The 16,268-nt window shown below is 44.2% G+C and overlaps 1 protein-coding gene across 1 annotated transcript in view; it reads right to left on the minus strand.

The window, feature by feature from the left end:
- Nucleotides 1-1,264: 1,264 nt before the first annotated feature.
- The window catches only part of LOC126069911 (deleted in malignant brain tumors 1 protein-like), an 87,336-nt gene continuing 72,332 nt past the window's right edge, over nucleotides 1,265-16,268 (minus strand). The window contains exons 46-48 of the mRNA XM_049873552.1: nucleotides 9,871-9,909; nucleotides 3,489-3,527; nucleotides 1,265-1,414 (exon numbers count right to left, since the gene is read on the minus strand). Coding sequence (XP_049729509.1) covers nucleotides 1,353-1,414; nucleotides 3,489-3,527; nucleotides 9,871-9,909 — 140 coding nt within the window. The 3' untranslated portion in view covers nucleotides 1,265-1,352. The remainder of the gene's footprint in view (nucleotides 1,415-3,488; nucleotides 3,528-9,870; nucleotides 9,910-16,268) is intronic.

Genomic DNA, 16,268 nt, shown 5'->3' on the forward strand with positions numbered 1-16,268 from the left:
GGGGTTTTAGAAAACGCTGTGCTTGTTCATAGGGTTATTTGCACTATTATTTATTCCTAAGAACAATCTCTCCCTTTGGATAACATTTTCCAAGAAGTTTCACACGTATTTATCTCTCGTGACCCTCTCAGCAACCTCGTGAGGTGAGGATCCAAACCCATTGCCATCAAGTCAATTCTGACTCATAGCGACCCTATAGGACAGAGTAGAAGTGCCCCAGAGCTCTCCACAGTGTGCTCATCTCTGACGGAAAGGGTAAGAGCTTTTCTGGGGATCTTGGCCACACACTCAAAAGGGAGCTCAGAACTTACTGGTTGGGCGGGTGGTGTCCTGAACTGTTGGCCAACCAGCTGTTGACAAATAAAAAAAATGATTATCACCAGAGAGTGAACCCAGATGTAAACCGTGGACTTTACTTAATAACAAGGCATCAATAGTGGTCCACCAATTAGTGTAACAAAGATACCACAGGAATGCAAGATGGAAGCAGGGAAGACTTTGTTCAGGTGGAGGGCAAGCACACGGGAATTCTCTTTGCTTCCTGTACAATTTTTGGGCAAACTGCTCTGAAAAATAAAGTCTATATCGGTATTGGTGATGGCTGCACATACTTACTGTTATTAAAAACTCATTGCCATCGAGTCGATTCTGACTCATAGTGACCCTATAGGACAGAGTAGAACTCCCGCATAGAGTTTCCAAGCAGAGTTTGCAAACACTATTGGGCAGTTCTACTCTGTCCTATAGGGACGCTATGAGTCAGAATCCACTCCACAACAACAGTTTTATTTATTTATTTATTTATCGATTTTTTAACCCCTTGTCCCTTCTCTAGTGTCTAGAACACTAGAAACCGTGGTGTCTCTGTGTAGTCAGCTTGGCCACCCCCTCTCTGGAGAAATCAAATATTATGTCCTTTCAGTGATGTCTGCACTGCTTAGAGCAATGCTTCCCACGTTTTAGTCAGGTGAGGAGTCCATAAAGTACACTCAGCCACAGAGATTTCTCTGTCTCTGCCTGATACCCTGGGAACTCCAGCCAAGAAAGGAGGGAGGTGGGAGAAAGGGGTTTTAGAAAACGCTGTGCTTGTTCATAGGGTTATTTGCACTATTATTTATTCCTAAGAACAATCTCTCCCTTTGGATAACATTTTCCAAGAAGTTTCACACGTATTTATCTCTCGTGACCCTCTCAGCAACCTCGTGAGGTGACGATCCAAACCCATTGCCACCTAGTCAATTGTGACTCATAGCGACACTATAAGACAGAGTAGAAGTGCTCCAGAGCTCTCCAGAGTGTCTTCATCACTGAGGGAAAGGGTAAGAGCTTTTCTGGGCATCTTGGCCACACACTCAAAAGGGAGCTCGGAACTTACTGGTTGGGCGGGAGGTGTCCTGAACTGTTGACCATCGAGCTGTTGACAAATAAAGAAAATGATTATCAGCAGAGAGTGAACCCAGATGTAAACCGTGGACTTCAGTTAATAATAAGGCATCAAGAGTGGTCCACCAATTAGTGTAACAAAGATACCACAGGAATGCAAGATGGTAGCAGGACAGACTTTGTTCAGGTGGAGGGCAAGCACATGGGAATTCTCTGGGCTTCCTGTACAATTTTTGGGCAAACTGCTCTGAAAAATAAAGTCTATATGGGTATTGGTGATGGCTGCACATAATTCCTGTTATTAAAAACCCATTGCCATCGAGTCGATTCTGACTCATAGTGACCCTATAGGGCAGAGTAGAACTCCCGCATAGAGTTTCCAAGCAGAGTTTCCAAACACTATTGGGTATTTCTACTCTGTCTTATAGGGTCGCTATGAGTCAGAATGAACTCCACAAGAACAGTTTTATTTATTTATTTATCTCTTTTTTAACCCCTTGTCCCTTGTCTAGTTTCTGGAATACTACAAAACGTGGTGTCTCCGTGTAGTCAGCCTGGCCACCCCTCTCTGGAGAAATCAAATATTATGTCCTTTCAGTGATGTCTGCACTGTTTAGAGCAATGCTTCCCGCGTTTTAGTCAGGTGAGGAGTCCATAAAGTACACTCAGCCACAGAGATTTCTCCCTGATCCCCTGGGAACTCCACCCAAGAAAGGCGGGAGGTGGGAGAAAGGGGTTTTAGAAAACCCTGTGCTTGTTGATAGGGTTATTTGCACTATTATTTATTCCTAAGAACAACCTCTCCCTTTGGATAACATTTTCCAAGTATTTTCACACGTATTTATCTCTCGTGACCCTCTCAGCATCCTCGTGAGGTGAGGATCCAAACCCGTTGCCATCAAGTCAATTCTGACTCATAGTGACCCTATAGGACAGAGTAGAAGTGCCCCAGAGCTCTCCACAGTGTGCTCATCACTGAGGGAAAGGGTAAGAGATTTTCTGGGGATCTTGGCCACACACTCAAAAGGGAGCTCAGAACCTACTGGTTGGGCGGGTGGTGTCGTGAACTAATGGCCTACTAGCTGTTGCCAAAAAAAAAATGATGATCGGTAGAGAGTGAACCCAGATGTAAAGCATGGACTTTAGTTAATAACAAGGCATCAATAGTGGTCCACCAATTACTGTAACAAAGATACCACAGGAATGCAAGATGGTAGCAGGACAGACTTTGTTCAGGTGGAGGGCAAGCACATGGGAATTCTCTGTGCTTTCTGTACAATTTTTGGGCAAACTGCTCTGAAAAATAAAGTCCATATCGGTATTGGTGATGGCTGCGCATAATTACTGTTATTAAAAACTCATTGCCATCGAGTCGATTCTGACTCATAGTGACCCTATAGGACAGAGTAGAACTCCCGCACAGAGTTTCCAAGCAGAGTTTGCAAACACTATTGGGCAGTTCTACTCTGTCCTATAGGGACGCTATGAGTCAGAATCCACTCCACAACAACAGTTTTATTTATTTATTTATTTATCGATTTTTTAACCCCTTGTCCCTTCTCTAGTGTCTAGAACACTAGAAACCGTGGTGTCTCTGTGTAGTCAGCTTGGCCACCCCCTCTCTGGAGAAATCAAATATTATGTCCTTTCAGTGATGTCTGCACTGCTTAGAGCAATGCTTCCCACGTTTTAGTCAGGTGAGGAGTCCATAAAGTACACTCAGCCACAGAGATTTCTCTGTCACTGCCTGATACCCTGGGAACTCCACCCAAGAAAGGAGGGAGGTGGGAGAAAGGGGTTTTAGAAAACCCTGTGCTTGTTGATAGGGTTATTTGCACTATTATTTATTCCTAAGAACAATCTCTCCTTTTGGATAACATTTTCCAAGTATTTTCACACGTATTTATCTCTCGTGACCCTCTCAGCAACCTCGTGAGGTGAGGATCCAAACCCATTGCCATCAAGTCAATTCTGACTCATAGCGACCCTATAGGACAGAGTAGAAGTGCCCCAGAGCTCTCCACAGTGTGCTCATCTCTGACGGAAAGGGTAAGAGCTTTTCTGGGGATCTTGGCCACACACTCAAAAGGGAGCTCAGAACTTACTGGTTGGGCGGGTGGTGTCCTGACCTGTTGGCCAACCAGCTGTTGACAAATAAAAAAAATGATTATCACCAGAGAGTGAACCCAGATGTAAACCGTGGACTTTACTTAATAACAAGGCATCAATAGTGGTCCACCAATTAGTGTAACAAAGATACCACAGGAATGCAAGATGGAAGCAGGGAAGACTTTGTTCAGGTGGAGGGCAAGCACATGGGAATTCTCTGTGCTTCCTGTACAATTTTTGGGCAAACTGCTCTGAAAAATAAAGTCTATATCGGTATTGGTGATGGCTGCACATACTTACTGTTATTAAAAACTCGTTGCCATCGAGTCGATTCTGACTCATAGTGACCCTATAGGACAGAGTAGAACTCCCGCATAGAGTTTCCAAGCAGAGTTTGCAAACACTATTGGGCAGTTCTACTCTGTCCTATAGGGACGCTATGAGTCAGAATCCACTCCACAACAACAGTTTTATTTATTTATTTATTTATCGATTTTTTAACCCCTTGTCCCTTCTCTAGTGTCTAGAACACTAGAAACCGTGGTGTCTCTGTGTAGTCAGCTTGGCCACCCCCTCTCTGGAGAAATCAAATATTATGTCCTTTCAGTGATGTCTGCACTGCTTAGAGCAATGCTTCCCAGGTTTTAGTCAGGTGAGGAGTCCATAAAGTACACTCAGCCACAGAGATTTCTCTGTCTCTGCCTGATACCCTGGGAACTCCAGCCAAGAAAGGAGGGAGGTGGGAGAAAGGGGTTTTAGAAAACGCTGTGCTTGTTCATAGGGTTATTTGCACTATTATTTATTCCTAAGAACAACCTCTCCCTTTGGATAACATTTTCCAAGTATTTTCACACGTATTTATCTCTCGTGACCCTCTCAGCATCCTCGTGAGGTGAGGATCCAAACCCGTTGCCATCAAGTCAATTCTGACTCATAGTGACCCTATAGGACAGAGTAGAACTGCCCCAGAGCTCTCCACAGTGTGCTCATCACTGAGGGAAAGGGTAAGAGATTTTCTGGGGATCTTGGCCACACACTCAAAAGGGAGCTCAGAACCTACTGGTTGGGCGGGTGGTGTCGTGAACTAATGGCCTACTAGCTGTTGCCAAAAAAAAAATGATGATCGGTAGAGAGTGAACCCACATGTAAAGCATGGACTTTAGTTAATAACAAGGCATCAATAGTGGTCCACCAATTACTGTAACAAAGATACCACAGGAATGCAAGATGGTAGCAGGACAGACTTTGTTCAGGTGGAGGGCAAGCACATGGGAATTCTCTGTGCTTTCTGTACAATTTTTGGGCAAACTGCTCTGAAAAATAAAGTCCATATCGGTATTGGTGATGGCTGCGCATAATTACTGTTGTTAAAAACTCATTGCCATCGAGTCGATTCTGACTCATAGTGACCCTATAGGACAGAGTAGAACTCCCGCATAGAGTTTCCAAGCAGAGTTTGCAAACACTATTGGGCAGTTCTACTCTGTCCTATAGGGACGCTATGAGTCAGAATCCACTCCACAACAACAGTTTTATTTATTTATTTATTTATCGATTTTTTAACCCCTTGTCCCTTCTCTAGTGTCTAGAACACTAGAAACCGTGGTGTCTCTGTGTAGTCAGCTTGGCCACCCCCTCTCTGGAGAAATCAAATATTATGTCCTTTCAGTGATGTCTGCACTGCTTAGAGCAATGCTTCCCACGTTTTAGTCAGGTGAGGAGTCCATAAAGTACACTCAGCCACAGAGATTTCTCTGTCACTGCCTGATACCCTGGGAACTCCACCCAAGAAAGGAGGGAGGTGGGAGAAAGGGGTTTTAGAAAACCCTGTGCTTGTTGATAGGGTTATTTGCACTATTATTTATTCCTAAGAACAATCTCTCCTTTTGGATAACATTTTCCAAGTATTTTCACACGTATTTATCTCTCGTGACCCTCTCAGCAACCTCGTGAGGTGAGGATCCAAACCCATTGCCATCAAGTCAATTCTGACTCATAGCGACCCTATAGGACAGAGTAGAAGTGCCCCAGAGCTCTCCACAGTGTGCTCATCTCTGACGGAAAGGGTAAGAGCTTTTCTGGGGATCTTGGCCACACACTCAAAAGGGAGCTCAGAACTTACTGGTTGGGCGGGTGGTGTCCTGAACTGTTGGCCAACCAGCTGTTGACAAATAAAAAAAATGATTATCACCAGAGAGTGAACCCAGATGTAAACCGTGGACTTTACTTAATAACAAGGCATCAATAGTGGTCCACCAATTAGTGTAACAAAGATACCACAGGAATGCAAGATGGAAGCAGGGAAGACTTTGTTCAGGTGGAGGGCAAGCACATGGGAATTCTCTGTGCTTCCTGTACAATTTTTGGGCAAACTGCTCTGAAAAATAAAGTCTATATCGGTATTGGTGATGGCTGCACATACTTACTGTTATTAAAAACTCATTGCCATCGAGTCGATTCTGACTCATAGTGACCCTATAGGACAGAGTAGAACTCCCGCATAGAGTTTCCAAGCAGAGTTTGCAAACACTATTGGGCAGTTCTACTCTGTCCTATAGGGACGCTATGAGTCAGAATCCACTCCACAACAACAGTTTTATTTATTTATTTATTTATCGATTTTTTTAACCCCTTGTCCCTTCTCTAGTGTCTAGAACACTAGAAACCGTGGTGTCTCTGTGTAGTCAGTTTGGCCACCCCCTCTCTGGAGAAATCAAATATTATGTCCTTTCAGTGATGTCTGCACTGCTTAGAGCAATGCTTCCCAGGTTTTAGTCAGGTGAGGAGTCCATAAAGTACACTCAGCCACAGAGATTTCTCTGTCTCTGCCTGATACCCTGGGAACTCCAGCCAAGAAAGGAGGGAGGTGGGAGAAAGGGGTTTTAGAAAACGCTGTGCTTGTTCATAGGGTTATTTGCACTATTATTTATTCCTAAGAACAACCTCTCCCTTTGGATAACATTTTCCAAGTATTTTCACACGTATTTATCTCTCGTGACCCTCTCAGCATCCTCGTGAGGTGAGGATCCAAACCCGTTGCCATCAAGTCAATTCTGACTCATAGTGACCCTATAGGACAGAGTAGAACTGCCCCAGAGCTCTCCACAGTGTGCTCATCACTGAGGGAAAGGGTAAGAGATTTTCTGGGGATCTTGGCCACACACTCAAAAGGGAGCTCAGAACCTACTGGTTGGGCGGGTGGTGTCGTGAACTAATGGCCTACTAGCTGTTGCCAAAAAAAAAATGATGATCGGTAGAGAGTGAACCCAGATGTAAAGCATGGACTTTAGTTAATAACAAGGCATCAATAGTGGTCCACCAATTACTGTAACAAAGATACCACAGGAATGCAAGATGGTAGCAGGACAGACTTTGTTCAGGTGGAGGGCAAGCACATGGGAATTCTCTGTGCTTTCTGTACAATTTTTGGGCAAACTGCTCTGAAAAATAAAGTCCATATCGGTATTGGTGATGGCTGCGCATAATTACTGTTGTTAAAAACTCATTGCCATCGAGTCGATTCTGACTCATAGTGACCCTATAGGACAGAGTAGAACTCCCGCATAGAGTTTCCAAGCAGAGTTTGCAAACACTATTGGGCAGTTCTACTCTGTCCTATAGGGACGCTATGAGTCAGAATCCACTCCACAACAACAGTTTTATTTATTTATTTATTTATCGATTTTTTAACCCCTTGTCCCTTCTCTAGTGTCTAGAACACTAGAAACCGTGGTGTCTCTGTGTAGTCAGCTTGGCCACCCCCTCTCTGGAGAAATCAAATATTATGTCCTTTCAGTGATGTCTGCACTGCTTAGAGCAATGCTTCCCACGTTTTAGTCAGGTGAGGAGTCCATAAAGTACACTCAGCCACAGAGATTTCTCTGTCACTGCCTGATACCCTGGGAACTCCACCCAAGAAAGGAGGGAGGTGGGAGAAAGGGGTTTTAGAAAACCCTGTGCTTGTTGATAGGGTTATTTGCACTATTATTTATTCCTAAGAACAATCTCTCCTTTTGGATAACATTTTCCAAGTATTTTCACACGTATTTATCTCTCGTGACCCTCTCAGCAACCTCGTGAGGTGAGGATCCAAACCCATTGCCATCAAGTCAATTCTGACTCATAGCGACCCTATAGGACAGAGTGGAAGTGCCCCAGAGCTCTCCACAGTGTGCTCATCTCTGACGGAAAGGGTAAGAGCTTTTCTGGGGATCTTGGCCACACACTCAAAAGGGAGCTCAGAACTTACTGGTTGGGCGGGTGGTGTCCTGAACTGTTGGCCAACCAGCTGTTGACAAATAAAAAAAATGATTATCACCAGAGAGTGAACCCAGATGTAAACCGTGGACTTTACTTAATAACAAGGCATCAATAGTGGTCCACCAATTAGTGTAACAAAGATACCACAGGAATGCAAGATGGAAGCAGGGAAGACTTTGTTCAGGTGGAGGGCAAGCACATGGGAATTCTCTGTGCTTCCTGTACAATTTTTGGGCAAACTGCTCTGAAAAATAAAGTCTATATCGGTATTGGTGATGGCTGCACATACTTACTGTTATTAAAAACTCATTGCCATCGAGTCGATTCTGACTCATAGTGACCCTATAGGACAGAGTAGAACTCCCGCATAGAGTTTCCAAGCAGAGTTTGCAAACACTATTGGGCAGTTCTACTCTGTCCTATAGGGACGCTATGAGTCAGAATCCACTCCACAACAACAGTTTTATTTATTTATTTATTTATCGATTTTTTTAACCCCTTGTCCCTTCTCTAGTGTCTAGAACACTAGAAACCGTGGTGTCTCTGTGTAGTCAGCTTGGCCACCCCCTCTCTGGAGAAATCAAATATTATGTCCTTTCAGTGATGTCTGCACTGCTTAGAGCAATGCTTCCCACGTTTTAGTCAGGTGAGGAGTCCATAAAGTACACTCAGCCACAGAGATTTCTCTGTCTCTGCCTGATACCCTGGGAACTCCAGCCAAGAAAGGAGGGAGGTGGGAGAAAGGGGTTTTAGAAAACGCTGTGCTTGTTCATAGGGTTATTTGCACTATTATTTATTCCTAAGAACAATCTCTCCCTTTGGATAACATTTTCCAAGAAGTTTCACACGTATTTATCTCTCGTGACCCTCTCAGCAACCTCGTGAGGTGAGGATCCAAACCCATTGCCATCAAGTCAATTCTGACTCATAGCGACCCTATAGGACAGAGTAGAAGTGCCCCAGAGCTCTCCACAGTGTGCTCATCTCTGACGGAAAGGGTAAGAGCTTTTCTGGGGATCTTGGCCACACACTCAAAAGGGAGCTCAGAACTTACTGGTTGGGCGGGTGGTGTCCTGAACTGTTGGCCAACCAGCTGTTGACAAATAAAAAAAATGATTATCACCAGAGAGTGAACCCAGATGTAAACCGTGGACTTTACTTAATAACAAGGCATCAATAGTGGTCCACCAATTAGTGTAACAAAGATACCACAGGAATGCAAGATGGAAGCAGGGAAGACTTTGTTCAGGTGGAGGGCAAGCACACGGGAATTCTCTTTGCTTCCTGTACAATTTTTGGGCAAACTGCTCTGAAAAATAAAGTCTATATCGGTATTGGTGATGGCTGCACATACTTACTGTTATTAAAAACTCATTGCCATCGAGTCGATTCTGACTCATAGTGACCCTATAGGACAGAGTAGAACTCCCGCATAGAGTTTCCAAGCAGAGTTTGCAAACACTATTGGGCAGTTCTACTCTGTCCTATAGGGACGCTATGAGTCAGAATCCACTCCACAACAACAGTTTTATTTATTTATTTATTTATCGATTTTTTAACCCCTTGTCCCTTCTCTAGTGTCTAGAACACTAGAAACCGTGGTGTCTCTGTGTAGTCAGCTTGGCCACCCCCTCTCTGGAGAAATCAAATATTATGTCCTTTCAGTGATGTCTGCACTGCTTAGAGCAATGCTTCCCACGTTTTAGTCAGGTGAGGAGTCCATAAAGTACACTCAGCCACAGAGATTTCTCTGTCTCTGCCTGATACCCTGGGAACTCCAGCCAAGAAAGGAGGGAGGTGGGAGAAAGGGGTTTTAGAAAACGCTGTGCTTGTTCATAGGGTTATTTGCACTATTATTTATTCCTAAGAACAATCTCTCCCTTTGGATAACATTTTCCAAGAAGTTTCACACGTATTTATCTCTCGTGACCCTCTCAGCAACCTCGTGAGGTGACGATCCAAACCCATTGCCACCTAGTCAATTGTGACTCATAGCGACACTATAAGACAGAGTAGAAGTGCTCCAGAGCTCTCCAGAGTGTCTTCATCACTGAGGGAAAGGGTAAGAGCTTTTCTGGGCATCTTGGCCACACACTCAAAAGGGAGCTCGGAACTTACTGGTTGGGCGGGAGGTGTCCTGAACTGTTGACCATCGAGCTGTTGACAAATAAAGAAAATGATTATCAGCAGAGAGTGAACCCAGATGTAAACCGTGGACTTCAGTTAATAATAAGGCATCAAGAGTGGTCCACCAATTAGTGTAACAAAGATACCACAGGAATGCAAGATGGTAGCAGGACAGACTTTGTTCAGGTGGAGGGCAAGCACATGGGAATTCTCTGGGCTTCCTGTACAATTTTTGGGCAAACTGCTCTGAAAAATAAAGTCTATATGGGTATTGGTGATGGCTGCACATAATTCCTGTTATTAAAAACCCATTGCCATCGAGTCGATTCTGACTCATAGTGACCCTATAGGGCAGAGTAGAACTCCCGCATAGAGTTTCCAAGCAGAGTTTCCAAACACTATTGGGTATTTCTACTCTGTCTTATAGGGTCGCTATGAGTCAGAATGAACTCCACAAGAACAGTTTTATTTATTTATTTATCTCTTTTTTAACCCCTTGTCCCTTGTCTAGTTTCTGGAATACTACAAAACGTGGTGTCTCCGTGTAGTCAGCCTGGCCACCCCTCTCTGGAGAAATCAAATATTATGTCCTTTCAGTGATGTCTGCACTGTTTAGAGCAATGCTTCCCGCGTTTTAGTCAGGTGAGGAGTCCATAAAGTACACTCAGCCACAGAGATTTCTCCCTGATCCCCTGGGAACTCCACCCAAGAAAGGCGGGAGGTGGGAGAAAGGGGTTTTAGAAAACCCTGTGCTTGTTGATAGGGTTATTTGCACTATTATTTATTCCTAAGAACAACCTCTCCCTTTGGATAACATTTTCCAAGTATTTTCACACGTATTTATCTCTCGTGACCCTCTCAGCATCCTCGTGAGGTGAGGATCCAAACCCGTTGCCATCAAGTCAATTCTGACTCATAGTGACCCTATAGGACAGAGTAGAAGTGCCCCAGAGCTCTCCACAGTGTGCTCATCACTGAGGGAAAGGGTAAGAGATTTTCTGGGGATCTTGGCCACACACTCAAAAGGGAGCTCAGAACCTACTGGTTGGGCGGGTGGTGTCGTGAACTAATGGCCTACTAGCTGTTGCCAAAAAAAAAATGATGATCGGTAGAGAGTGAACCCAGATGTAAAGCATGGACTTTAGTTAATAACAAGGCATCAATAGTGGTCCACCAATTACTGTAACAAAGATACCACAGGAATGCAAGATGGTAGCAGGACAGACTTTGTTCAGGTGGAGGGCAAGCACATGGGAATTCTCTGTGCTTTCTGTACAATTTTTGGGCAAACTGCTCTGAAAAATAAAGTCCATATCGGTATTGGTGATGGCTGCGCATAATTACTGTTATTAAAAACTCATTGCCATCGAGTCGATTCTGACTCATAGTGACCCTATAGGACAGAGTAGAACTCCCGCACAGAGTTTCCAAGCAGAGTTTGCAAACACTATTGGGCAGTTCTACTCTGTCCTATAGGGACGCTATGAGTCAGAATCCACTCCACAACAACAGTTTTATTTATTTATTTATTTATCGATTTTTTAACCCCTTGTCCCTTCTCTAGTGTCTAGAACACTAGAAACCGTGGTGTCTCTGTGTAGTCAGCTTGGCCACCCCCTCTCTGGAGAAATCAAATATTATGTCCTTTCAGTGATGTCTGCACTGCTTAGAGCAATGCTTCCCACGTTTTAGTCAGGTGAGGAGTCCATAAAGTACACTCAGCCACAGAGATTTCTCTGTCACTGCCTGATACCCTGGGAACTCCACCCAAGAAAGGAGGGAGGTGGGAGAAAGGGGTTTTAGAAAACCCTGTGCTTGTTGATAGGGTTATTTGCACTATTATTTATTCCTAAGAACAATCTCTCCTTTTGGATAACATTTTCCAAGTATTTTCACACGTATTTATCTCTCGTGACCCTCTCAGCAACCTCGTGAGGTGAGGATCCAAACCCATTGCCATCAAGTCAATTCTGACTCATAGCGACCCTATAGGACAGAGTAGAAGTGCCCCAGAGCTCTCCACAGTGTGCTCATCTCTGACGGAAAGGGTAAGAGCTTTTCTGGGGATCTTGGCCACACACTCAAAAGGGAGCTCAGAACTTACTGGTTGGGCGGGTGGTGTCCTGAACTGTTGGCCAACCAGCTGTTGACAAATAAAAAAAATGATTATCACCAGAGAGTGAACCCAGATGTAAACCGTGGACTTTACTTAATAACAAGGCATCAATAGTGGTCCACCAATTAGTGTAACAAAGATACCACAGGAATGCAAGATGGAAGCAGGGAAGACTTTGTTCAGGTGGAGGGCAAGCACATGGGAATTCTCTGTGCTTCCTGTACAATTTTTGGGCAAACTGCTCTGAAAAATAAAGTCTATATCGGTATTGGTGATGGCTGCACATACTTACTGTTATTAAAAACTCATTGCCATCGAGTCGATTCTGACTCATAGTGACCCTATAGGACAGAGTAGAACTCCCGCATAGAGTTTCCAAGCAGAGTTTGCAAACACTATTGGGCAGTTCTACTCTGTCCTATAGGGACGCTATGAGTCAGAATCCACTCCACAACAACAGTTTTATTTATTTATTTATTTATCGATTTTTTAACCCCTTGTCCCTTCTCTAGTGTCTAGAACACTAGAAACCGTGGTGTCTCTGTGTAGTCAGCTTGGCCACCCCCTCTCTGGAGAAATCAAATATTATGTCCTTTCAGTGATGTCTGCACTGCTTAGAGCAATGCTTCCCAGGTTTTAGTCAGGTGAGGAGTCCATAAAGTACACTCAGCCACAGAGATTTCTCTGTCTCTGCCTGATACCCTGGGAACTCCAGCCAAGAAAGGAGGGAGGTGGGAGAAAGGGGTTTTAGAAAACGCTGTGCTTGTTCATAGGGTTATTTGCACTATTATTTATTCCTAAGAACAACCTCTCCCTTTGGATAACATTTTCCAAGTATTTTCACACGTATTTATCTCTCGTGACCCTCTCAGCATCCTCGTGAGGTGAGGATCCAAACCCGTTGCCATCAAGTCAATTCTGACTCATAGTGACCCTATAGGACAGAGTAGAACTGCCCCAGAGCTCTCCACAGTGTGCTCATCACTGAGGGAAAGGGTAAGAGATTTTCTGGGGATCTTGGCCACACACTCAAAAGGGAGCTCAGAACCTACTGGTTGGGCGGGTGGTGTCGTGAACTAATGGCCTACTAGCTGTTGCCAAAAAAAAAATGATGATCGGTAGAGAGTGAACCCACATGTAAAGCATGGACTTTAGTTAATAACAAGGCATCAATAGTGGTCCACCAATTACTGTAACAAAGATACCACAGGAATGCAAGATGGTAGCAGGACAGACTTTGTTCAGGTGGAGGGCAAGCACATGGGAATTCTCTGTGCTTTCTGTACAATTTTTGGGCAAACTGCTCTGAAAAATAAAGTCCATATCGGTATTGGTGATGGCTGCGCATAATTACTGTTGTTAAAAACTCATTGCCATCGAGTCGATTCTGACTCATAGTGACCCTATAGGACAGAGTAGAACTCCCGCATAGAGTTTCCAAGCAGAGTTTGCAAACACTATTGGGCAGTTCTACTCTGTCCTATAGGGACGCTATGAGTCAGAATCCACTCCACAACAACAGTTTTATTTATTTATTTATTTATCGATTTTTTAACCCCTTGTCCCTTCTCTAGTGTCTAGAACACTAGAAACCGTGGTGTCTCTGTGTAGTCAGCTTGGCCACCCCCTCTCTGGAGAAATCAAATATTATGTCCTTTCAGTGATGTCTGCACTGCTTAGAGCAATGCTTCCCACGTTTTAGTCAGGTGAGGAGTCCATAAAGTACACTCAGCCACAGAGATTTCTCTGTCACTGCCTGATACCCTGGGAACTCCACCCAAGAAAGGAGGGAGGTGGGAGAAAGGGGTTTTAGAAAACCCTGTGCTTGTTGATAGGGTTATTTGCACTATTATTTATTCCTAAGAACAATCTCTCCTTTTGGATAACATTTTCCAAGTATTTTCACACGTATTTATCTCTCGTGACCCTCTCAGCAACCTCGTGAGGTGAGGATCCAAACCCATTGCCATCAAGTCAATTCTGACTCATAGCGACCCTATAGGACAGAGTAGAAGTGCCCCAGAGCTCTCCACAGTGTGCTCATCTCTGACGGAAAGGGTAAGAGCTTTTCTGGGGATCTTGGCCACACACTCAAAAGGGAGCTCAGAACTTACTGGTTGGGCGGGTGGTGTCCTGAACTGTTGGCCAACCAGCTGTTGACAAATAAAAAAAATGATTATCACCAGAGAGTGAACCCAGATGTAAACCGTGGACTTTACTTAATAACAAGGCATCAATAGTGGTCCACCAATTAGTGTAACAAAGATACCACAGGAATGCAAGATGGAAGCAGGGAAGACTTTGTTCAGGTGGAGGGCAAGCACATGGGAATTCTCTGTGCTTCCTGTACAATTTTTGGGCAAACTGCTCTGAAAAATAAAGTCTATATCGGTATTGGTGATGGCTGCACATACTTACTGTTATTAAAAACTCATTGCCATCGAGTCGATTCTGACTCATAGTGACCCTATAGGACAGAGTAGAACTCCCGCATAGAGTTTCCAAGCAGAGTTTGCAAACACTATTGGGCAGTTCTACTCTGTCCTATAGGGACGCTATGAGTCAGAATCCACTCCACAACAACAGTTTTATTTATTTATTTATTTATCGATTTTTTTAACCCCTTGTCCCTTCTCTAGTGTCTAGAACACTAGAAACCGTGGTGTCTCTGTGTAGTCAGCTTGGCCACCCCCTCTCTGGAGAAATCAAATATTATGTCCTTTCAGTGATGTCTGCACTGCTTAGAGCAATGCTTCCCAGGTTTTAGTCAGGTGAGGAGTCCATAAAGTACACTCAGCCACAGAGATTTCTCTGTCTCTGCCTGATACCCTGGGAACTCCAGCCAAGAAAGGAGGGAGGTGGGAGAAAGGGGTTTTAGAAAACGCTGTGCTTGTTCATAGGGTTATTTGCACTATTATTTATTCCTAAGAACAACCTCTCCCTTTGGATAACATTTTCCAAGTATTTTCACACGTATTTATCTCTCGTGACCCTCTCAGCATCCTCGTGAGGTGAGGATCCAAACCCGTTGCCATCAAGTCAATTCTGACTCATAGTGACCCTATAGGACAGAGTAGAACTGCCCCAGAGCTCTCCACAGTGTGCTCATCACTGAGGGAAAGGGTAAGAGATTTTCTGGGGATCTTGGCCACACACTCAAAAGGGAGCTCAGAACCTACTGGTTGGGCGGGTGGTGTCGTGAACTAATGGCCTACTAGCTGTTGCCAAAAAAAAAATGATGATCGGTAGAGAGTGAACCCAGATGTAAAGCATGGACTTTAGTTAATAACAAGGCATCAATAGTGGTCCACCAATTACTGTAACAAAGATACCACAGGAATGCAAGATGGTAGCAGGACAGACTTTGTTCAGGTGGAGGGCAAGCACATGGGAATTCTCTGTGCTTTCTGTACAATTTTTGGGCAAACTGCTCTGAAAAATAAAGTCCATATCGGTATTGGTGATGGCTGCGCATAATTACTGTTGTTAAAAACTCATTGCCATCGAGTCGATTCTGACTCATAGTGACCCTATAGGACAGAGTAGAACTCCCGCATAGAGTTTCCAAGCAGAGTTTGCAAACACTATTGGGCAGTTCTACTCTGTCCTATAGGGACGCTATGAGTCAGAATCCACTCCACAACAACAGTTTTATTTATTTATTTATTTATCGATTTTTTAACCCCTTGTCCCTTCTCTAGTGTCTAGAACACTAGAAACCGTGGTGTCTCTGTGTAGTCAGCTTGGCCACCCCCTCTCTGGAGAAATCAAATATTATGTCCTTTCAGTGATGTCTGCACTGCTTAGAGCAATGCTTCCCACGTTTTAGTCAGGTGAGGAGTCCATAAAGTACACTCAGCCACAGAGATTTCTCTGTCACTGCCTGATACCCTGGGAACTCCACCCAAGAAAGGAGGGAGGTGGGAGAAAGGGGTTTTAGAAAACCCTGTGCTTGTTGATAGGGTTATTTGCACTATTATTTATTCCTAAGAACAATCTCTCCTTTTGGATAACATTTTCCAAGTATTTTCACACGTATTTATCTCTCGTGACCCTCTCAGCAACCTCGTGAGGTGAGGATCCAAACCCATTGCCATCAAGTCAATTCTGACTCATAGCGACCCTATAGGACAGAGTAGAAGTGCCCCAGAGCTCTCCACAGTGTGCTCATCTCTGACGGAAAGGGTAAGAGCTTTTCTGGGGATCTTGGCCACACACTCAAAAGGGAGCTCAGAACTTACTGGTTGGGCGGGTGGTGTCCTGAACTGTTGGC

The sequence above is a fragment of the Elephas maximus genome, unplaced genomic scaffold (genome assembly GCF_024166365.1).
Source record: "Elephas maximus indicus isolate mEleMax1 unplaced genomic scaffold, mEleMax1 primary haplotype scaffold_116, whole genome shotgun sequence".
Lineage (NCBI taxonomy): Eukaryota > Metazoa > Chordata > Mammalia > Proboscidea > Elephantidae > Elephas > Elephas maximus.